We start from the raw sequence: 25,068 nt of genomic DNA, 5'->3' as shown, positions 1-25,068 counted from the left end.
TTGTCATGTCACTCTGGAGAAAGCCCTTGTTGGCATATGTTAATGAGACATTGTTTGAGGCTGTGTGGCCACTGCACAAACAGTTGGACAGAAGGACAGCTGCCTCGGTCTGTCCTTGCCATCCTTGGAGCGAGAAAATGGTATGTAAGACAGACTCCTACTTCCAAGACAAATGAAATGAAAAATAGATTTGTTGTGGGTAGCTAGCCTACATAAAAAGGTACAAGTTCCTCTTTAGTTTTCCTTCCTCTGGGGCTCTTTTCAAGGCCCCCTTTATGTTACTGGTCTGCTCAAGGTCATTTAAGCAAGGTGATAGACTGTATCCACACTTAACCTTTGAAAGACTTGAGTAAATGATGATGACTAATTTTTTGCTAGTATTTTTAACATGAGATGTTGACCCTGGAGAATGAATAACTGACTGTTTTCCTGGTTCTTAATGGGCTTTTGTGTCTTCTGCAGTTTACCAGCCCATGATTCAGTATAGAACAAGGTTAGTATTGAGTTTAGACGTCATATAAGAACAAAAGTAGGTGAATGAGGATGTAAAATGGGATAGTACCTAGCTCATAAGGGATTTCCTAAAGGGGAAAAGAGCAATGCAATAAAGAGAAAATTGAATCCAGGGGAAAGATTCATAAAAGATCATCTTAATTATCTACACCGGAGGGAGGAAAAGCACATAGAAACCTCCCCTGTGGATAGAACCCAGGTCTTTCCTGATTGGATTTCTCTTTTTAGCCACCTACACTCTGACCAAGCCTGGCCTGGTGGGGACCTGAAACTATCTCACGTCAGGACTGTTTCACTGCTGACTTCAGTCTCCTAATCCTTGGCTTCCCTAAGCCCTTAACTCCACCTGCACTTGTTCTTGCCCTTGTTGAGGAGTCCTTCCCTTGATCCCTCACTGCCCAGCGTCTCTGCCCCATCTTCCCTTCCTCCCCATCACTTCAGCCACGCGTTTTCCAGCATTCTCAGCTCAGGCGCCCTTGTTCCTCCTTGTTGGTAAATTTCACCTGTGGTTCAGAGTACCCGCGTCTCTCCTGCGCGCTCAGCCGCGGAGTCTGCACTCAGCTTTGGGGTCACGGCATGAGCCTCCGCTCATCGTCCCCAGTGCAGTTGTCATTCCAGTCCAGACTCAGGAGTTGCCTCACAGCCCCTCCCGTAACCCGGCTCTCAGTCCTTCGTACACAGTATGTTCCTTCTCTCCGTCCCTCAGCAGCTTTTGCAGACCCTCCCCACTCTCCCCAGGCCTCCTTCAAAGAAAAACAGAGGTTATCAGATAGAAGCTTTTTAAAAATGTTTATTTCTTGGCCACCCCATCTTCCCTCCCCAGAAAGCAAGCTTTTCCTTCGCTTTCCCCGCATCACTTGCCCTCCCGCCTCGTGCTGTCCTTGGCCCCAGACTCATCCTCCTCGGGGTCTCCACGTGGAAAGTTAATCTTTTGTTCTCCCTTTGGACCAACTCTTCTCAAGTTCCTAACATGCTGAGTTTCTTGCCTCTGTTAAAAAATAAACAAAACCCCTCTGATCCCATCTTATTTTCTTAACAGCAGTGCCGCTTTTTTCCTTTGTTTTTCAATTGCAGTAAAATGTACACAACCTAAAATTGATGATTTTGACCATTTTTGTGTTCAATTCAGTGGCATTAAGTACATTCACATTGTTGTGCACTGATCACCACCATCCATCTCCAGAACATTCTTCATCTTGCAAAACAGAAACTCTGTGCCCATGAAACCCACTCCCTGCAGCCCCTGGCAGCCACCATTCTGCTTTCTGTCTCTGTGCACTGCGTATGAGGGGAACTGTGCAGTACTTGCTGTTCTGTGCCTGGTTTATTTCACCTAGCATAATACCTTCACGTTGTAGCAGTCAGCAACGCTTCTTAAAAAAGTATCATTTTCCCAGCTGCTTCGCCTTCTTCCCTCCCGTTGGCTTTCCCGCCACCTGCAATTTGGCTTGTCTCTATCACTCCTCTCACCCTGCCCTCCCCGAGGTGGCCAGTGGCCTGCTGGTAGCTAAATCCAGTGGACATGTTTTCAACTCTGTCCTGTTTAAGCTCTTGGTAGCGTTTTACATTGCGGCCATTCCTTCCTGCTGTGACTGCCCTCGATCGGCTCCTGTAACACACTTCCTCCCGCGTTGAAGTCTCTGACTTCTCTTCCTCCTCTCCTTTGGGGTCGTCTTGGTGGGTTCTGCCTGGGACCCTCGTCTCTTCACCTCCTGGGCTCTTCTCCCTGGTCGACCTCGGCCACTACCCCAGTCACAGAAAGAAAAGGCATCGTCATGGTCCTCAGATTCCTCACAGGCCAGTGAGCGAGACAGAAGCTAAACAGTAATTATAGTGCCTGGGGGCCGGGGGGTGTGGAGGAGCGTCTGGGACCCAGGGGACCAGCACCAAGCATGTCCGAGAACACGGAGCGGGCGCGATGCTGGGATGGGAGTGGGAGTTGTCAGGGAAGGTCTCCCCCCGGGGTGGGGGGGAAGATGTGACTTTGACCTAAGATTGTGGCGGAGGAGTAAGTGTTGAGTTCATGAAAGAGAAGTGGGGAGAGCAGGGCAGGCAGAACAAACCAGTGTATTCCAAGGCCTGGGAATTTGCAAAAAGCGTGGCTCTCTTGGGAGCGCCTAGTAACTCTTTTTGGCTGGAATACTGAGTATGGGTGGGGGGAGCGGGTGTCAGCCAGAAAGGAAGTGAGAGTCAGTTCAGATCACTGAGAGCATTATCCTGACATCAGGAAAAAACGGTGAAAGAGTTTTAAGCAAAGAAGTTAACCTGATCGGATTTTAAAAGATTGCTCTGGTAGTAGAGTAGAGAGTGTGATGGGAGAGCTAGTAGGAAACTGTCCCTCGCAGCGTGGCTATGGTGATGGGAGAGCGGGGAGTGGATAGACCTGCGGTAAAATTTTAGAGGCCGTGACAGGCTGGAGAGTTCCCAGATTTGGTTGAGGCAGAGGTGGCTTTCAGCTCGACCTTCTGGCTCTTTAGAAGTCAGACGTTGCCCAGAGCACCAATACGAATTTTCCGAGTTCTGTACTGCTGCCTCCGGATCAGGAAAGGGGTAAGTAGCTGCTTCTTACTGCTGTGAGGTGAGCCAGGGGTGGCCCAAGGATTTCATGTCTTCCGGATTAGTTCCAATATAAAATACTACCTGATATTGTATCTTACCTTTCTGAAAGAATGTAGAATATTCTCACATGATTTCATCATGAAATATCTTTGAGGAAGACAGGACGTAGCCCAGGAAGGTTGTTATCTAACATGAAGGCAAATAAATGTAGCAGGTCACCTATCTAATTTGTTATTATTCCTAGACAGTAGTATCTACCCATCTCCAGTCTGGCTACAGCACAGGTCATTCATTTAAAGCTAGAACAAGGGCAGCTGAGAGATTCCACAATGATTCAACATTGTTGAGCTCTTCCTATGCAGTAAGTCCATCTGGGCCCTGGGAGGTCCCAAAGTCGGCCAGACACAATTCTGGAGAAAGGGGCTGTGAGTGGAGGGTTGGTTCTAACCTCCTCACTCCCTTACCCCCCAAACAAAGACCTTAAGATGAACCCAGATCCATTAAAGAGTGATCTTCGGGATCTAATCACTCCAGATCCAAACTCAACAGCAGACAAGTCTTCAGTATGTGTACGGAGTCAGCCATTCACCCATCACTCTCTGTTACAGTACAGAAGGTCATATAAAAATGTGAGTTAGTGATGGAATCTGTCTAATAGCCATACCCAGAGGCCAAAACATGGCATTTACTAATCCATGGAGATTTAGAAAATTAATTTTATGTTCTTATGCTCCCTCTGCTGGTTTTATTTCTGGAGCTAAATGCCAAATATCATAGTTCTTTGATAATTTCTGCAGAAATTAGAATACATTTCTGCCAAAATGTCATATGCTGATTTGAACAAAGGGGAAAAATATCGGATTTTGACCACTGGAAACTAATAGTATCAATAAAATCTTTTTTTTTTCTTCTAAGAATTTTTTTGGTTAGTATTAACATATTGGAAATAGGAGGGCTTGAATGTGAACCTCCCAAAGCATACTACTTAACGGAAAATTAAATACAGACTTGTTCATTGACTGTTAGGAGAAGTATTGAAAGTAACAGTGTAGCTATAATAAAAATAATGAAAACAAGGACAGGCACAGTTTAGTGCAAATATGCAAGTTCAGATCATTAAGCTGAAAGCTTAATTTTTGTTTACAGTGGAGGCTTTCACATCTAATAGATGTGGATTTTCATCAAGAGTCTGTCAGGTCATTGGCTCTCCATGTGATGAGTGCTGCCACTCATCGGTGAATGAAATCAGCCTAGTCCTTGCCCTGTTCAAATCCCACTCATGGAATTAAAGCAACAATTGGAAATATTATGCGTGTAACAAGTGTTGTGAAGCCCCGAGGCCACGCATGGGCTTCTTTGGGAGCAGTTAACAAGAGGGCTTCTTGTCCAGAGAGTTAAAGGGGGGCTTCTAAGAAAGTGGTGTTTAAACAACACCTTAAGAAGACTGAGGAGTTACCCAGGTGGTGAGAACATTCCAGACCCCGGGTGTATGAAGCAGGTTTGAAGCCTGGAGTGGATAAGTGTGCATGGAGTCCAGTGGCCTGTGTGGAGAGCCAGGGGTGAGGGATACAGGTTGACCTTCCAGGCAACGAGAAGAACTTCGGGTGGACATTGTTCTCAGGCAGTGGGAAGCCAGTGGTGGAGTTGAGGGGGTGGTAACGTGCTTTCCGTTGTAACGAATCGTGGTAGCAGCGGGTGGTGGACTGAGTGGGGACGAGAATGGATGTCAGGAGGCCTTTTAGAAGGAAGCTACTGCCGGAGTCCCTGGAAAAGGGGACTCCTGTCTGGACCGGGAGAACAGCAGCGGGTGTGGAGAGTAGAGGAGGGGTTCAGGGTCTGTTTAGGAGATGAAGAGTCAGCAGCGCTTGATGATTGGTTGAAGCAGGAGTGGCTTCCACGTTTCTGTCTGGAACATTTGGGTGGACGGTGATGCCATTTACTGAAAATAACAGCAGGTTTGCGAGAGAATGTCGTGGTGCTTTAAACTGAACTTGACCAAGAGGCCCCCTTGAGGAGGCGGCAAGGAGTCAGCTGGATGTCGCGCTGTGGGTCTCAGGAGGAGGGTGTAGCCTAGAGACAGAGCACGTTTACCTTTCCAGAAACACTCATCACTTAAACCTGGAGCAAAATGCAGTAACTGAAAGGTTACATACTCTATTCAAGAGGCTTCGTGGTCTGAGGGCTTCCTTGGCTGCCTCTCCTCTGGCCGCATTTGCCTGTACACCCTCACCCTGCACGTGTGGTGGGAGGTGCGTGGTGAGATGCCAGGTCGCACTGGTGGAGACAGAGCCGGCACTTTCCAGCCCTGACTTTGTGACCCTCCACCTAGTCTTCAGCTTTTGCAAGATATGTTGTAAAAGTCTCCAGAAATTAGCTCACTGAGCATTTGGTAACATGTATGAAATTTCTAAAACTGTTTATACTCTTATCTGGTTCCACGGTTGGGAAACTCTTCTAACCAAATCAGAAATGTGAATAAAGTTTTATGTATAAAAATGTTCATCCTAGCAATACGTATAATAGTTAAAAGTTAAAAAACCTAACAGTAAGTGAAATAAGGTACATCCATGCTTTGGGATATTATGCAGGCCTTAAAAATTCCATTTATGAGAGTATAAAATAGTATAGATAAAACCTTGACTTTTAAGAATGAATTCATTTATGTTAAAAGTGATTCTGTCGGTTATATTGTGGAGGGCCAAGGCAGGGAGAGGCATATAATGAAACCATGAGGGAAAGCTCTGGAGCAGAAAGCTGGAGTGAAGGACGAGATGGAATAAATGATTTTTGTCAATTAAAATATCATAAACGCCGGAAACCCACAACCATCGCAGCCCTGGCTCTCATTCTACATCCTGGTTATGGGTCATGCAGGGCGAGGAGGACGGCCTGGGTGTAGACGGAGAGCGGGGAGCCTTGTGTCTGCACTGCCCCGCGAGGTGGCTGACTCTCCCTGCCGCCAGGGGCGTCGCGTGGAAAGGACTCTGCTGCCCATCAGGAAGCTGCCAGAGGCAGCAGTCGCCTCAGAAGGAAGAGGCTCCCCGCCCCACCCCTCTGTGCCCCTCCGTGTCTGCCAAAGCCTCTGCTGTGATGGCTTATTGCTCTCCTATATTGTCCTCCCGCGCTTCTTTGCCATTCAATTAACGGGCCAGGTGAGTAAACATAACACTGAGCACCTCTGGTGCACCCAGCTCTGTGCACTGTGCTTGAATACAAAGATACGGAGCCTGAAGTCTACAGTGGGGACAGATTTATAATCCAGCAAAGTTGGATCCAGTGAGTGATGGTGACCTTTATAGACAGACAGGGGCAGAGGCAGGAGCCTCACCTAGATTGGGGGTGTTGGAGGGAAGGCTTCCTGCAGGAGAGGGCACCTGAGCTGCACCTTGAAGAGGGAGAAAAAGTTACCTGGGGGATAAAAGGTAGGTCTGGCGCTCCAGGCAGAGGGAGCAACCACGTCTTGTGAGAGAATGGCTCCACCAAACACAACGTGCGTGTCCTTCTCGTTCCCAGAACTAACATTGTATATTTGTGTTGGTGTTGGTCTGAGTCTTATTTGTTTTGAATATATCCACAGAGCTTAGCACAGTGCCTGCCATATAGAAGATGCTCAGTAGCTGCTTGTTGAACTGACTTGAAATGAATGCTGTGATTTACAATTTATAAGCCAGCCTCCAATAGAGACCCCGTTGTTAGGTCATTTACGTAGAACTGGGATGGGACCACAGGGTGATTTTTTTGCCTCCCCAGTCCCATCCTGTTTCCTGTCTTGCAGCTTTTCCTTCCATCTTTCCCACTCTTCCTGAAGCCTGTGGTATAGCAGTCTGAGCCCTGGGAGAGTCTGATGAATATGCCCTGACTTGCTTTAACCTGGTTATCTCTTCTCTCTTCCTGACTCTGTGTTACCGAGAACTCCCCTTCCCAGCTCTGGCTCCTTACAGCCTGATGTGATGTGCAAAAACTAGAGGTGGATCTTGTTTCTAAAACTTTAGTTGATCGTATGATGGTTGAGATAGCATGGGAACGCGCTGGTCACTGCCTTAGGCTGACTCAACAAAAAACAGTGTCACAGAGATGGTCCAGGTGAGGTCTCCTGCACTATAATCATAGCTCACGTTTATTGAGTGTTTCCCATGCACAAGGCACTGTTCTATGTGCTTATGTATATTCACTCATTTAATCTTAACAAAACTATTATCATCCCTCTTTTATGGATGAGACTTCTGAGGCTCAAAGTCTTAAATAACTTGCTCAAGGTCATATACCTAATAAGGGTAGAGCTGTCATTTGAGCCTAGAATCTGGTTCCAGAGCCTTTGCACTTCTGATACCATATATCAACTTCCCATTTCTTCATCATAAACCATCCTTATCCCATAGTCACCAACAAAGGCCAGAGGGCCTGTTTCTCGTGGTGTAGTGCTGGTAGATGTTGGTGTGTATTAGTTAGGAGGAGCTGAATGGTATCTATCACTTGGCACATAGAAAACCCTATTTAAGTATCTCCATGTTTATTTGGACAGGATGAACAGCCCATCCAATTAAGTCTTTAAAGTTAAATAAGTCTTTCTAACCATTCTTTTTACCAGTGCCCACCATTATTTAAATCTAACATGATGTTTTAAAGAACCTGAGCCACCCATTTCACATGGTGTCTTAGTCCATTCTGGCTGCCATAACAGAATACCATAGACTGGGTGGCTTATAAACAACAGATATTTATTTATCACAGGTCTGGAGTCTGGGAAGTCCAAGATCAAAGCACTGGCAGATTCAGTGTCTGGTGAGAACCCACTTCCTGGTTTCTAGATGGCTGTCTTCTTGCTATAACCTCACATAGCAGAGTGGGTGAGGGAGCTCTCTGGGGCCTCTTTCATAAGGGCACTAATCCCATTCATGAGGTCTCTGCCCCTGTGACCTAATCACCTCCAAATATTGAATATGAATATGAATTTGGGGGGGACACAAACACATGTTAAATAGGAGAAATCATATATTTGTCATCTTTCTCTTTTCTATCCCCCTAATCCTTAACCAGTCAAGCAAGACCATCTCCAAAGCTTCTCCTTGAGATGAGCATTCCCTGACTTAACAGGTATGAGTAGTGGAATAGATGAAGATCAGCACACAGACAACACTGGTCAGCCAGGAAAAGAGATGTCATGTGCCTGTTTCATGTCCTAATAAGAACAGGCAAAGGACAGTCATTCATGTACTTCCTCCTTCGTTCAATCATTTGGTTATTGAATGCCTACTGTAAGCCAGGCAGAATTCTAGATCCTGGGGATCCTGTGGGAAAAAGCCAAAGCCCTGGCCCTCCTAGAACTTATATTCTGTTGGGACAGTAGGCAATGCTCTGAAGAGAAATACCATAAGGAGGAAAGTGGTAAGAGTGGTCAAGGGAGGTCTCTGAGGACGTGGCATTTGTGAGGGAACAAGCCAGTGATAATCTAGGGGAAGAAAGTCACAGGCAGAGGCAACAAAATGCAAAGACCCAGAAGTAGGAATGAACCTGGCCTGTTCTAGGAACTTTGGGAAGTCCAGCTGACTGGAGCAGAGTTAGTAAGGTGGAGGAGGAGAGAGAGGGAAGCCCCTATAGTGGCAGAAGCCAGATCACAAAGGGCCTGGAGAGAACTGTGGGTTTTACTCTGAATGGGATGGGAAACCACAGGGGTGATTTAAGCAAGGGGTGTCATCATCTGCTTTGTGTTCTTCAGTGATCACTTTGGTGGAGAATAGACAACAGGGACAGGAGTGGAAGCAGGAAACATTGTATGAGGCTAGTATAATAATTTCAGAATTTAAAGAAGGTGCAAAATAGTGCTGAGAGTCCCATGCATCCTTCACCCCTATTCCCCACATGTTAACATCTTTGAAAATTACAGTACAAATATCAAAAATCAGGAAATTTTGATACAACACTGTTCTTTAATCCGTAGATGTTAGTCACATTTCTCCGGTTATCACACTAATATCCTTTTTCTGGTTCAGAATCCAACCCACGACTACACCCCGCGTTTGGTGATAACGTCTCCTTAGTTCCCTTAACCTGGAACAGTTCTTCAGTCTTTTTGTGCTTTCATGACCAGGACATTCTTTTTTTAAAGATTTTTTTTTGATGTGGACCATTTTTAAAGTCTTTATTGAATATGTCACAATATTGCTTCTGTTTTATGTTTTGGTTTTTTGGCCCCGGGGCATGTGGGATCTTAGCTCCCTGATTAGGGATCGAACCCTTGCCCCCTGCATTGGAAGGGGAAGTCTCAACCACTGGACCACCTGGGAAGTCCCAACCTTGACATTTTTGAGTACTAGCCTGACTGTCCTTCCCCTGTAGAAAGTCTCCATTTGAGTTTGTCTGATGCTTCCTTATGTTTAAATTTTTATAAGAATAAAACAAAAGTGACGATATGCCTTCTCAGTGCATCATATCAGAAGGCACATGATACTGATTTGTCCTCTTACTGGTGCTGCTAACTTTGATCGCTTGGTTAAGATGGTGTCTGCCAGGTTTCTCCATTGTAATCACCCTTTGTAATACATCAGTATGTTGTGAGGAAATACTTTGAAACGTTGAAACTATGTAAATATTCTGTTTCTTATCATATATCTGACAAACTAACTAGAGTACTATATTTGTATACAAATCTTTTTATATTTGGCCTTATTACCATTTTTCATAGTTAATTTTGTCAATTCTTCCCCTAACCCCCTTCAGTGAGGTTGTACCACTTATTTGTAATATGGCTAGGTTCACTTGTTTCTGTTCATATTCCATTTTGGGTTCTCCTTCCCCCTCCCCCTCAGCAACACACACACACGCACGCACGCACACACACACACACACACTCCTAGTTTTTATTTTTTACTTGTTTTCAAGTATGTGAAATATTAACATTATTCCAAAACTCAAAACCAAACCAAAAAAACACAATAAAAAGTGTCTCTCCTTCATCACTTCTCCATTCCCATTCCCCAGCCTCTCCCACACACCTGCTGTAGTTAACAAATCTCAGTAATTTCTCATCTACCCTTTTTTCTTAGATGAGAGGTAGCATAATGTAGATATTCTTTTGCGCTTTGCCTTCTTCCCTTTACGGTATATCCTGGAAATCATGTCATAGCCATCCAGTAGGTCTTCTCCATTCTTTTTCATAGCTGCATAGTACTCTGTGAATGTACCATAGTTTATTCGCCCACTCTCTTATATGAGCATTTAAGTTGTTCCCAATGTTTTGCTATTTCAAACCATGCTGAGATGAATAGAGTGTGTATTTTGGTGTATTTGATGGGAGCAGGGACAGTATCTTCAAGATAAATTCCTGGAAGTGAGATGGCTGGGTTGAGAGCCAAGTGCATACGTAGTTTTGTTGGATGTGGCCTTCCCCATGTTACTGGTTTGCATCCTCATCGACAATGTTATGAGAGTGCTTTTTTCCCCAGAGCCTTTACAACAAAATGTGTGTCATACTTTTTAATTTTCTAGGCAAGAATTTTAATTGTCGCTCATACAAGGATGGTAGCAGTGGAGATGGTGAGAAGTGCTTAGATTCTAGATACATTTCAAGGGAAAAACCAATTCAGTTTATAGTGGATTGCTTTGGAGGCTAATGTAACAGTTTTCCAACCAGGGTTCTCTCTAATTCTGTTTAAGTATTAGGCATCAATATTAACTGTCTAAACTAATAACTTCTTTTCACTTGTCTGACATTTTTGAAGCTTTGGGTGACTCTCGCCTTCCTCTTGGACCAGCCTTATTATAATATTCTAGTAATTCTATGGCATTGTAGTAGGTAATGGTACTGCTCTAACAAATAACTTTCAACATTTCAGTGGCTTAATGCAAAGGCTTTTTTCTCATGCATGTAACAATCCAGTGCAAATGTTCCTGTTCTTTTCCATGTGGCGATTCAGGGTCCCAGGCTCCTTCTAGAATGTCTCTGTGTCCTGGCGTCTTGGAGTCCTCCAGGAGGAAGTATAAAGAGAAAGTGGAAAAGGAACATCTTAACTGCCTCGGCCTGGGAGGGATGCATATGACTTCCGCGTACTTTCTGGGTTCCCTTGCTGAGAACTGGTCACATGCCCCCTAGTTGCAAGAGGGGCCAGTTAATGTGGCCCCTGTAGGAAGCAACTTTCCAGGGAGCGCTGTATATACAAGAAGAGGGAACATGAATTTCAGTAAACAATTAGCTGACTCTGTCACAGATATTTAACAAAGTGAGTCATTCTAGTACTGTGTGGGAATAAACATTTTGCACGATGGAATGCATATCCTGAAGCATTACATTCTCAGATACTGAAGGAAGGTTAAGGGGCGGGGGATGGGTACATGAAGTTTAATAACAGGGAGAGAAGATGAGTTATACAGAAAGAGAAAATATTTAGCTTTGAAAGGCTAAGTAAGTGTAACAGAGGAGTTCCAAATAATGAGATTTGTGGATGAAAAAGCGATCTTTGTGTCTTCATTCATCTGCTCTTTCGTTCATTCAACAGGTACCACCAGAGCCTGTTTGCTGCTGGCCCTGTGCTTGTTTTGGGGTGGGAGCGGGGGAGGGAAGAGGAGATGGGAGCTGCAGGGGGTGGTCAGCACAGGTGCACTGGGGGAAGTGGTGTGTATTCTTACAGGGACAGGAATATATACACGCAGAATGTTGTGCAGGTATAGGGAGAAGCTATTAAGCATAATCCAGGATAGCAGGGTTTTTTTTTCCTTTTGATCTTGAAAAAATATCTTCTGAGGCATTATATGAGAGAAACTTTCCTAAAAGCTTTTAAAGTGCAGTACTTCATTAGAACAAATTGATGATCTAAAGAAGAAAAATGTCGGATTCCAACAAATAAGAAGCAACTTGTATGTTCTTTTCAGAATATAATATTTTTCAATAAAAATGAGTAAAAAATGAGTATTTCTCATATTCTTAAGTATTCATAAGCTTTGTGCTCATCTTATACATAAAAAGCTACTATTGTTCTCAGTACACAAGAAGTTTGATTTATGATGGGACTGCCAGGGAAGAAAATCTGTCATAATATTTTATAGCCGCACCACTGGAGTGGTGCTAATAACCATCTGTACTGCACACCACAGTTTACAGAGTGGTCCCGGGTAATTGGTCCAGTCACGCTCACTGTAACCCTGTGAAGTGGGTAGTGGCTAGGCTGATATTATCCTCAGTGGTATCATCGTATTACCGTCATCCCCAGTTTACAGTTGAGGAAACTGACACTTGAGGATGTAATTTTCCCAGAATCTCATCATCCCCAATTTACAGTTGAGGAAACTGACACTTGAGGATGTAAGTAATTTTCCCAGAATCTATAAATTTAAATTCCCAGAGAGAGAAAATAAATTTTAAATTCTGATATTGTTGTCTATCAACACCTGTATTCAGGAATAAAATAAATCTAACTGAGCTTTTTTAAAGCCCCGTTTACTGCTCACCTGCTGTCGGGGTGAGAGGTAGACAGGGCTTAAATACTATGGTCAATATTTCCAAACGGTGCGGTATTTTCTGTTCTTAGAGCTATGTCTATTTTTTGAAGGTCAATTAATTGCCTTTTTCATTCCCCTTTGGTCTTTACAGTAATTGATTTTATGGTACATTAAATTTTGGGGAAAAATGCATAAAGGGTGGGACTTTTATTCTTGGAGCCTATTTTTTTCTCTTTGGGGACTTATTTGTTCTTTCCACAAAAGTTTGTTTTGTGCCAGGAATTGCGCTAGAGCCGAACTCCTCTGCTCTCACAAGTTATTGGTGAATAATGTTGTCACTTTGTGACTAATGGCCAGCTGTGTCTGTTCTCTCAGGTGGGGTGACTGCCCTCTGTTGGGACCCCGTCCAGCGGATGTTGTTCTCGGGGAGCTCCGACCACTCCGTCATCATGTGGGACATCGGTGGGAGAAAAGGAACAGCCATCGAGCTCCAAGGACATAAGTAAGGCTGCTGGTACTTTCATTTTTTTAATTTATCATTTATTTTTTTAATTTATTTATTTTTTATTTTTGGCTGCACTGTGGGGTGTGTGGGATCTTAGTTCCCCCACCAGGGCTCGAACCCGTGCCTTCGGCAGTGAAAGCACCAAGTCCTAACCACTGGACCACCAGGGAATTCCCTGCTGGTGCTTTTATGAAGAACTCTGGGAAAATATTCCTGGCTGAAAGCTGGAACAAAGGCATGCGGGCCAGTCTTTGTGGCAGGAGCTTAGCCTGGGGATAACATGACAGGAACGCAAATAATGGCCACTTTGATTTATATCTGTACATAAGTATGTTTATTTATTTATACCCCATTTTAATCCACAGAGGATTTGAGAGTGCTTACAAAAACCACAAAATAAAATAATGGCAGCAAAGAAATAAAAGGTAAAAAAGAGAACCAGGGAAGACTATAAGAGTAAAAATTTGAGAGTAAGAGAAAAAAGAGCTTCAGAATATAAGCTATGAAGGCCTACAGAATTTCTATAAATTGAGTTCAAATGTGGTTTCAAGATTCCTGGCAGCTTAAGGAAAAGGGGAGAGATAATATCCTCACCCAGTACATGTTGTACTTCCCCAGATATTTACTGAGTACTCGCCTTGATTAGTATCAGGCTCTTCTTCCTGAAGGAGAGGATTTCAAGAGACTGAGGGGACGAGCAGAGAAAGCTTTGTGCTTCCTTGGAGCGGTTCTCAAACTTTGTTGTCTGCAAAGAATCACTGAGAAATCTGTTAAGTAGATTCCTGGGCCCTGTCCTCTGAGATTCTCTCCACTGGTCTGGAGCTGCGGGCATCTGTGTCGTAACAAGCCTCCCAAGTAGCTCTGCCAGTGACCCTTGGACCACACTCTGATTTGTCCCACGTGTGCTGCCCGAGGTCCCCGGAGGCAAAGCCTGATCCGTGTTGCCAAAAAGAATTTTCAGTCTGCTTTAGAACTCTGAAGCTAATCTGAATTGTCTTTAACTTTTAAAGTTTTCAACCTGATCTTAACTATGACTCTAATATATCAACTCCCATGAACTGACTGGTTTTAAGCGGCATTAGCTCTGCCTGTAGATCTGCCTGGAAACACGAGTTTCAAAAACTTCTCCTAAGTAGTTAAATTTACAGTTTGGAATTATTAGATATGAGCTAAATTCAGTTTTAGAGGGCCCATGCACAAATAATTATTTTTTGTGTTAGAGTTTAATTTTAGAGACGTAGATACTAAGTCCTTCATTCCCACATGAGAGAACAGATCAGTTCTCTGGGGCTATACTTGGCTTGTGGGACCACTCAGACCTCAGTATCAGCTCATGAAAGGAATCACTCCCTTATATTTCTCTCCATGACAAGGGGACACGTATCGAGATCACGCAGAAGGAGTTGACATCATCCATGTAAGTGAAGAAAAAGAAAAGCAAAATACAGCCCTGTTTCCTAATACTTGGTTACTAGCTACCCTACCAAGTAATTCCTGCTACACAGGCTCCCTCCGAGAAATCAAATACAGGCTTTGAATGAAGATCAGCAATATTTCTTGGACTCATTCAGATTAGCTCATAACTCGTTTTATTTCTACACAGTGGTTCACAAAGACTGCAAGCAGGGCGAGTGTCAGTACTCACCGCCAGCATCACTGGGTGCTGCGTGTCCTTAGGCAAAACGTTGTTCTGGAAGACTTGCATCTACAGTTGGATAAGAAAGGAAAAGCTATAAAGTGGAGACAGAGTCTTTCAGTTCCAGAAAAATGAAACCTAAACTAATAGGTCTTCCAGTTTCTGAGACATACAGGCTTGGCCTTTTAGAAGATGAAACGAGCCATACTTGGAGTCCATCCTGATAGGATCATACCCTGGAGGTGGGTGGGGCGGACAGGCTGGTGAGATCAGGAGCTACCGGTCAGAACCGCCTTGAACAGGAAGAACAGCAGAAGGCCTTGCCCGGTGCTTTCCTTATTGATAATTCAAGCTTAGTAATAAGGTGGAGTCTATGAGGGGCTCCTTGACACCAGGTCTTAGCCTGAGAGGGGTTGCCCTTGGTGTCACAGAACTAGGAGAAGTAAACTTCCTCAGCGTCGTTGGTGTCACGCTGTGAGAGTGGATTTGAGTGCCCGAGGTGGGGATAGGGAAGCACTGGAGCTGCTGACAGATGGAGGAAGACGGGGTTCACAAAGAAGGTGCAGGAAAGAAGGGCAAGGGCATCAGGCAGGATAAGGCCCACTTTCACAATGTATGTCAATCCCAATCTCCCGATTCACCCCATCCTTGATTCTTGTATTTGAGTAGCGCCTAATATTTTGTCAAAGAGCTTTCAAAACACACAGACACCTCAGTTTAATCTTACAATAATAACCCTATGAAAGAGAGAGGTCAGATATCATTTTTTCGGTGAGAATATTGGGCTTCCATCCTCAAAGACCCCAGCTGGTAGCTTAGGTCTCCCAGACCTCAGTTCAGTCCAGCAGAGAAAGCTTCTCAGAACCTTCTTTGTATCCAGCACTGTGCTAGGCTCTGGGGAAACAAAAATAAACATTGAATAACACGGTCCCCACCATGCCCCATGGTGTTTTCTTTCTTTTCTACTTTAGAGGCCAAAGACTTTCTGTTTGGGGCCCCAGGCTGCCCCTTGCTCTCCTACAATTCCTCATTTTCCCACCTTCCCCCAGGATGACTGTTGGTGGCCAGAGTTCCAAATCAGGGACCCAATCGTTGAGCTTGGGCACCGGGAAGAGCAGACTGGACCAGAGATTCCCCACCCTTCAGGGTGGGGAGACTGCCTTCCCCTCTTCTGGAAACATCCAGCCATAGTGTGGAGGGACAGCTCCCTGTGGCTTCTGTCCCGGGTTCTGAGCTTTCACACCATCCTTCATTGGCAGAAATACAACGTTTATGTAGCTAGTTTGATTTGATGTGTAAAAATCCCATCAAAGCAGAGAGAGCTTTAGCACAAGCAAGTGATTGATGACAGCAAAAATGTTTCCAAGTCCGAGGAAAAAAAGCTGAGAAAGTATACTTCTGTAGTACAATATTATCTGCATTTGAAGCATTTGGGTATTTTTATTCCCTGCAGCAAGTAGAACATGATTACGTGCCAGCTCTGGGGAAAGAAAGGCAAAGAAAAGGTTCCAATTTCAGGGACCAGTTATGTTTTTCAAGAATCAGTTACCAGTTAGATGGATATTATTGAAGCATAAACCTGGACATTTATTGTTCCATGCCCACCTTGTCAAATCTAATCATGGGACTTGGACCTTTTAGATCCTTTTTTATTCTCGGATAATACCTATCATTTCATGACCAACTTTTCTTTCATGGCCACATGTTTTCTTTCTAATACTGTTTTCTTAGGACTCTAAGACTTTCCGGCAATTTAATTTAATGGTAACTTGATTTAAAGTACAGGTAAAGGTCTGCGTGGTCCCTTGTGATGGATCCTTCCGCCAAGACCCACATGACCCTGGGCCCACATGGCCTGTGTCTTTGCCTCCTCTTTCCACAGCCCCAGCTCTGGGTTTCTCTCTTCCTACTCTTACCATGGGTAAGACTTTTGTTATAAGCATCTTCGAATTCTTTTGGTAAAGAAATAGGCTATTCATAAATTAATACACATTGGGAGAATTTATGCTTTTCTCTTATATCAAAGTTATGAAAGGAAGTAAAATTCTTGCATTCAGCTTCTTCTGGGTTTGGGGGAGAGGGACCAAGGATAAATATGTATGAAAGCTTTCTCTCCTTCCGAATCTGAGATTAGGAGCGTTTCTCATTGTCACACTAGAGAATCATTAGGGGAGATGGGAAGAGATGTCTTTTCTATTTTTAACTATTTAGCTAACTAAAGACATAATAGGTCAAACTGTTAGCAGCTAAAGTTCTTTACAGAGGGTAGCATCTCGTCAAAGAGAGAGGGGTTGTATAGTGTGGTGACTAATAACAGCCTTTGAGTCAGGCCAGGCTGTATATGAGGCAGCCCTTCTACTGAAGGCTCTGTAGGCTTGGGCAAGGCACCTCATCTCTGATCCTCAGTTTCCTCATCTCTAAAATAAGGATAATATTGGAAAGAAAAGCCCTCAAAGGTTGTCAAAAATCATAAATAATACAATGCATGTAAAATAATCAGCACAAGAATAAGAATCAGCACAAGAATAAGTGGCAATTGTTAACATTATTCTTGTTAATAAAAATGATAATAATTCAAAAATCAAGCTTTCAGATAAGATTACTGTTTCTCCCTGATTGTAGCATCTCCAATGGAAATATTGCCACGTACACCTACTCCCTCTATACCTAATACATTGAGCAGATGTTCATTGAGCTCCGTCTACAGACCAGACTTTGTATTGGGCTCTTAGGACCCAAAGGTGACTAAGAAAACAGTCCCTGCCTCTATGGAGCTGTGCTAGACGTATGAAAAGGTGGTAAAGGTGGGTCAGTTTGCCATTTTACTGGAAAGTAGGTGGCCTCAGTGGGGGATTCCCTCTTGATCTGGAGCTTAGGAGATGAAGAGATTCTCATCGTTCTCAGGATTACCCAAACAGAACTGCATGAACTAAGTACAGTGTTCTCAGGAAATTGCAAGTGGACAGAGGGCCAGTGGCTAATCTGAACTTCCACTCTAGCCAGTGAACAGCAAAATGTTGCTGATGCTCAAACCAGTGTTCCCAGAAAGGAGACCCCAAATTCAGGTTCAGCCTTGGCTGTTGTCCAAGAATCCCTGGGGAGACGATCCTTCTAGGGTCCCTTTGGTGTGGGATTACCCTAAGTATCAGTTATCCCGGAGACCTCTCATGTGTGGATCGGTCACGGACCTTCTCTGGTCCTAGGGGGTCTGGAAAACTTAGGAATGTGGGAGTTACGAATATAAGAGAGAGAGATCTCTAGAAGCAGATGCTTAACTGGTTAGATTTCACCAAGTGAGCTGGGACTTTTCATACTTTGGAAAGTTTCATTTCTTTGCTGTACATTTAAGTCCCCCCTACTTTGGGGATGGAACAGGGCCTAAGTTGACGTTTGGGTAGATGTTAGCCTGTGTCTGAAAATCTGTTTCTATAAAGAGGATAAAGGCTTCTCTACCCTTTTTCCTTAAGAAGCGTCAGACACAGGACCAGCTTCATGGGCGTGTGACCTATGCAATCGTACGAGGCCTCACGCTTAGAATGGTCCCGTGCTTGGTTTAATGCTCTACTGTCACCATCTTGTAATTCTTTTTTTTTTTTTTTGACAAAGGAACCTTTGTTTTCTTTTTGTGTTGCGTCCTCTGTGTTACATAGCTTGGCCCAATCAGAAATACTCCCTCTAGGGCTGGTGAGAAGGGAAGTGCGGCCATCCCACTAAGAATAGTCTTTGTAGATGGTGGAGCCTGTTGGTTGTGCAGAGGGGGGTCTTTATACACTCATAAGAGATTTGCAGTGCAGTTCATGGAATGCTCATCTATGAAATAATAACCAGTTTTGAGATGCTTTCTAGTATAAATGCTACAGTGATGCCAGATGAAACATGAATGCAAGAAGAAGGTATCTTTTACTTTTTATAACCGTTGATCTGTGAACCTGGGGATGTTCCCTCATCTTGTTTTTAACTGCAAGGTGGTTGTAGTTTGAATCCTTAAATCAAGAAGCCCCTGAGCAGCTTTATTACAAAGCTTGGGCTACAGCATTCATCACTGTGTTCTTCTGTGTTGGAATATTAACAGGACTGGAGTCCCATAAATTATGTATCTGTTGCTGAATGTTGCTGCCAGCTATGAGTGGCAAAGCAGTTCCTTCTGTAGCTTATTTCGTTTTGCAAGATCCTTGACGTGTATCAAGGTGCCTTAACAAATGAGATGTAGTTCAAATCACAGGGCGGTTATGAATCTGTTCAAATAGGTAGATTTTCCTTCTTGCCCCGGAATGTCACGGTCGTGTCAGTCCATACTCTAAAACGTATGAAGGAACAACCAGGAGAGACAGAAAACAATTGACTTTGTTTTTTTAATGAATACATGTCAAAGATTTTATATTAGTCATTCATTAATAAAGGAACTGGTAAGATGTTACAACCAGTTCAAAGGAAAATCCAAAGAGTAGAAACATGCAGAGGCAATGGAGAATGCTGCCATGAATTTGTATTTTCACAGTTGACTTCTTCCATGTGAGGAACAGGACGTGGAAATTAGTTGCATCTTCACTGGATAGAATTCATTTGCAGTAGTATCAGTTTTCTATAACTTACAGAGTTATAAAATAGCATAAAGATACTGAAGGTACAGACCCCCATAGAGTCAGAAAACCCAGAAGGGTGTGCTAGACCACACCTGATATTCCATTGAAAAGATACCCAGTAATTTCTTTTTGCCCATTTCAAAGTTTTTTGATCTACCTGCGAGTTCTTCCCCCTCCTCTCCTGTAATCAGAATAATCTCAAAGATTATTCTTGATCACAAAAAAAATGGCTGGTCTCATAAAGTTTGGCCTAATTATTTACATTGGTGCAATAAGAGTATTAATTAACCCGTAGGCCATCTTGGTTTGCTTTGCAAATATGGAGCCATACAGTATTAAACAACTGTTAAGCCCACAAAATTTACAAAAGTTTTTATAAGGAATCTTGGATTGAGCTTTTCAGAACCTCTGTTATCTGCTATCCCAAGGCTAGGAAACTAAGCCCAAGAAAATCTCCACCATTTTTCACCTATAGTACTTATAACCTTGGTTGAATTCCTCGAGGTTTTCAACATTTGCTAGCTTCCTGGCCTGGTAGCTTTCCTACCACCTGTAAGGCCAGGATCCTGCAAACCAGGTACCAGGCCAGTTTTCCTTTTGGGAGGGGGATGGTTATAGGCATTGGCTCCCTTAATTCTTAAATGGGCTAGTCATATCTGATTCAATGAACACTATCCTCTAATATGATACTCTAGGTAAGGCCTTGTTTGCCCAATGATATACTATGGATAGGTTCTAATTAAACCTGTGAAATAACTATATTGCCATGAAAATCAAGGGGACTCAGTAACAGATTTTGAATTCTGGGGGATCTCTGAGAATTGGATATCATTCTTAAATGTTTGGATTTAGCTTATCAAAGCAGAATTTACTAAATTGTAAGTTAGAGATAGCATAAAAAGTAAGAGAAAAGGCATCCTCATATATCCAAAAAATAGAACATTAAAGCAGCGTCAATGGTATTCCAGACAGGTAACCACAGTAAAATTTCCCTCTTCAGTTCATTCAGTCCTGTGTCATTAATTCTTGTTCTGCTGGTTTTTGGTTTAGCAGTCTGCATTTGTGAAGCCATCTGCATGCAGACTAAAAAGAGTCCAGAAATCCAAGGAAATCCTGACTCAATCCACTAGCACAGTTTACAGATTATCTAAGCAATGTCAGTTCAGTACCCTTTGCCTAAGAGTCTATTCGTTTAAATACCAGTATTTAAAAATACCTGGTATATAGAGTCCTTTCCCAGGAAACTCTGAGACTGACCTTTCTGGCCTGTAGCTTATAGTGGAGGCTTCAGGCAAGAATCAGAATAATACAAAGTTACCTGTAGATATTAGAGACTTAATGGTTAATTTTTACTGTTATAAATAATATCAGAATTGAGAAGAGTAAAATTCTCTATTGAGATACCCTACATAACTATTTCCTAAGAGATTTGATCAGTACTTTGCCTGAAGGTAAAAACAGACAATGAGAGCACTGATAAATCTCCAGGGTCTTCCCATGCAATATACAATTTCAGAAATATATTAATAATATTTTACCCATACTGACTTAACCTAGGGAAAACTAAGCATCTCCTCTGATCTGACAGCTCTTCCTGTAACACAGTAAACAAATGCAATTAGTAACACAGCAATTATGTATAGCATCTCTGTTTTTATAAGACAAAGGGAACAAATCTTTATGATTTTTCTAGGACCCCTCTAGAAAATCTTAAAGATAGTTTTAGATAATCTAAAGATCGTTTTTAGCATTTAAAAATATGCTAAAAAAATTTTTTTCCCCAAAATACAGGGTTCAGTGTGGGAAAGCAAAACCATTTTCAGAGGATACTTGATATCTTTAGATACTTGATTAAGATAGGAGCACAGGTGCCTAAGAAACAATACTTGGTTATCTATATAATCGAAGTAACAAGAAAACATTTGAAAATAAATGTAGAAAGTAACACAGTCTTAAAGAATTTAGGTCTTTTCACAAATGAGGGCCCTTGTTCTTTTTCTTTTCTTAAATAATCAAGAACTTTTCAAGTCAACATAAAGCTCTGAAAATAATTTTCGTGAGACACAGAATCTCTGCTAGCTAGGCAGATTCCATAGAAGGTAAAGAATATCCTTTTGCATTGTAGTCCAAGGCATTAATCAGTAAACTCAGGAAGCAAGCCATCAAAACCGAGGGAATTATGCCAAAATTTTAATGTATTTTATAGCTTTTTTTTTAAAGACTCGAGTATTATAAACCAAAGCAAATAAAATCCATGTTTTGTCTTTTATTTCTCTCTTTTATATTCTGGAACAAATTTATACTTTACTTTAGAATTGCCTTTTTCATTCATTTATGCTCTCTCGAAAGTATAAGATGGAGTTTTCCAGAGGCTACCTGAGTGACATTATAACAAATGCAGAAAGAGATGAGTATTTGGTTCCTGCCGATTAAGCCAGACATTAGAAAGACTTGCACAAATATTAAACAATGCTATTTTGTCTTCAAAATATTTCGTTTTGGGAAATATAGTTATTTTTCCCAAAATATATGTTATTTATGTTAAAATGCAATGGATTCATCATTGCTATTTTCAGATGAATCAATAGTTTAAAAATTTCTCAGATTTGATTTGACTTCGCTGTCAAGGGCCCGGGTTCGGTCAGTGGTCGGGGAACTAAGATCCCACGGGCCATGTGGTGCAGCAAAAAAAACCAAAAACAAACCACTACTCTTTTTTTTTTTTTCTTCCCCCAAAACAAAAACACAGACACAGTTGTATTTCCTTTTCATTACTGCACCTGGCATAGTCTCAACCACCCATTTTAATTATAATAATTAACCAAAGTAACTAACTCATATTTCATAGAGAAGATTGGGAGGAGGGAGGATGTGGATAATTGAGAACTTTCCATCACATGCAGGCATTTTAGCACAGCTAGACTAGCACAGCTCATGAATCACGTGACATCAATTTCTACTGTGACATACATCACTTTTGCATCCCCTGAAAGTGGCAAAAAGGAACACGTTCATTTGACATGACTCACCTCAGTTACAGCCTCTCTACAGCACATAAAAATAGGCAAACATATATAATCATATATGCTTATTATGCTTTGTAATCAAAGTTTCAGTTACTTAGAAATTAGGTAGGTATCCAATGACTATCAATTAGCTCAACTTACCATTAGTCCATTGTAAGTTACCTAAAGATCTTGGGAATGATCTTTAAGTTGATATGCTATAAAACATAATTGCTGTATATATAAAAAGTTTATCAGAATAATTAATTGAACACAAACTTATTTTTCAAAATCTTAAACATTATATAGGTATAATATTAGCTTATTTGACTAGTTATCCTATATAAATTTAGGAGAAATCAACCCAAGTAAAACAAAATGTACATTTGCATTATATTTAACACTGATTAATCCAGAAAAAGACATACCTGTGTTTTAAAACTCATCATGCTAGTCTTATTTGCCAAAGAGTTACCCTAATTTTGTGAACTTGGATTCTTAAAATATCACTGAGTTAGGGTGTATTTTCTGTGGAATAATTTTTAAGTCTAGTAAATTTAAAGTTTTAGAGGTTCAGTTTCCTTATTTTCTGTGAAGTTTAGGAATATTTAATTTATATAAGCACTTGCTTATCTTTATAAGCAAGTGCTTATAATATAAAAGATGCCATAATCTAATTTACTGGTACCCTCCGGAAACAGGAAGGCATTCCATACACAAGAGGTAAAGGCCCTTCTGAATTGCAGACACAGACGCACAGAGCTTAATGGCTTCAGTCCTACAACTGCAGCCACAAGTCAAAAGTAAACACAAAAGCACACAAAAAATCACCAATCGAGATTTCACGGAGTTATTCTCCTTCCCAGTGGCCACAGAATTCTTAATGAATTTGAGCTCAAAATAGAAAAATATTCAAACAAAAACAACCAAGAAACCAGATTCCTTGTTCTGTCTTTGCCACGGGAACATAGGTCTCTATCATCTTTTGTTGGTGATCAAATTGTCAGACCCTGAAACTGAATTCCCCACCAAGGGGGAATAACTTGTCAGCCATGTATGAACGAGAAAGAAAAACAAAACACAAAATCAGTAAAGAGGGCATGAAAACTAGAGAGACAGAGAATCAGTGAAACTCAAGTTTGTTGCTGTGTTGGATTCACCCTGGGAGCCGTGCTGGTGCCTCACGTCTCGGGCAGCACAGGTTACCTGGCTCCATCAGGTACGCCCAGCGGGCATTTCGTTGGATGACCTTACAAATATAACATGAACAGATGGCACAGATTTTACTTAATTAATCAGTTAAGGAACCAGTAGGATTATAACCAGTTCAACAGCTTTTTTCCTTAAGTGTTGGTAACTGACAAAGACTACCTCTTCTTGGGGCCTTAGCATCTTACACGAGCAATTTTAAAATTTGAGCTATAGTTGATTTACAATGTTCTGTTGGTTTCAGGTGGACAGCAAAGTGATCCAGTTATATATATACCTATTCTTTTTCAGATTCTTTTCCATTATAGGTTATTACCAGATGTTGAATATAGTTTCCTGTGCTATACAGTAAATTCTTGTTGTTTATTTTATATATAGTGGTGTGTATCTGCTAATCCCATACCCCTAATTTACCCCTCCCCCACTTTCCCCTTTGGACATAAATTGTAGCAATATTTTCTTAGATCAGTCTCCCAAAGCAAAAGAAATAAAAGCAAAAATAAACAAGTAGACCTAATTAAACTTATAAGCTTTTGCACAGCAAAGGACAACATAAACAGAATGGAAGGACAACCTATGGAATGGGAGAAAATATTTGCAAATGATGCAGTCAACAAGGGCTTAATTTCCAAAATATACAAACACCTCATACATCTCAATATCAAAAAAACAAACAGCTCAATCAAAAAATGGCAGAAAGGGACTTCCCTTGTGGCACAGTGGTTAAGAATCTGCCTGCCAGTACAGGGGACACAGGTTCAAGCCCTGGTCCGGGGAGATCCCACATGCCACAGAGCAACTAAGCCCATGCGCCACAACTACTGAGCCCACATGCCACAACTACTGAAGCCTGCATGCCTAGAGCCCGTGCTCCACAACAAGAGAAGCCACTGCAACGAGAAGCCCGCGCACCATAACGAAGAGTAGCCCCCGCTCGCTGCAAGTAGAGAAAGTCCGCACGCAGCAACGAAGACGGAACACAGCCAAAAATAAATAAATTTAAAAAAATATGGCAGAGGACCTAAATAGACACGCCTCCAGAGAAGACATACAGATGGCCGACAGGCACATCAAAAGATGTTCAACCTCGCTAATTATTAAACGAGCATTTTGACTTATTTTAAGTGTTGAAAATCTTGAGTACTTTCCCAATGTTAGCATGTTGACAATTCCATCCGGTTTCCAAGATCTGCTCTTGGGTGGGGCTCAGGGGTGAGTGTGCACGTGACCAACTGCTGGGCTTCCTTCCCTCAGGGCTCTGTCTGCTCTCGGGAACTGTCACTAACTCTTGCTTCTTTCGCAGTGACAGAGTCCAGGCCCTGTCCTATGCACAGCACACGCGGCAGCTCATCTCCTGTGGTGGTGACGGTGGGATTGTCGTCTGGAACATGGACGTGGAGAGGCAGGAGGTAGGTGTCACAGCAGCCTCGGGCCACCCCCTCCGCAGCCACCGGGCTGGGCTCTGTAGCTCTGACCCTGCTGAGAAAAGCCTCCGCCTCCCCGCCTACTCACTTCTTCTTTCTTTTATGAGTAAACCATGAAATAAAACATGTTGTGTCAGAAAATTTAAAAATTCTAGTATGAAAGGAGCTTCCTTTTTCTTTTTTAACCCCTCACAAATTGGCA

At 42.4% G+C, this 25,068-nt stretch overlaps 1 protein-coding gene across 5 annotated transcripts in view; it reads left to right on the top strand.

Moving 5' to 3' along the window:
* WDFY2 (WD repeat and FYVE domain containing 2) overlaps positions 1-25,068 on the top strand; it is a 171,802-nt gene that overhangs the window by 131,858 nt on the left and 14,876 nt on the right. For all 5 annotated transcript variants that reach the window (XM_068526395.1, XM_068526398.1, XM_068526399.1 and 2 more), the window contains exons 7-8: positions 12,880-13,006; positions 24,746-24,851. In XM_068526395.1, the coding sequence (XP_068382496.1) occupies positions 12,880-13,006; positions 24,746-24,851 (233 nt within the window). The remainder of the gene's footprint in view (positions 1-12,879; positions 13,007-24,745; positions 24,852-25,068) is intronic.

This window comes from Eschrichtius robustus, chromosome 18 (genome assembly GCF_028021215.1).
Source record: "Eschrichtius robustus isolate mEscRob2 chromosome 18, mEscRob2.pri, whole genome shotgun sequence".
NCBI lineage: Eukaryota > Metazoa > Chordata > Mammalia > Artiodactyla > Eschrichtiidae > Eschrichtius > Eschrichtius robustus.
Note: the sequence above shows the minus strand (reverse complement) of the source record. Positions and strands in the feature narration are given on the sequence as shown.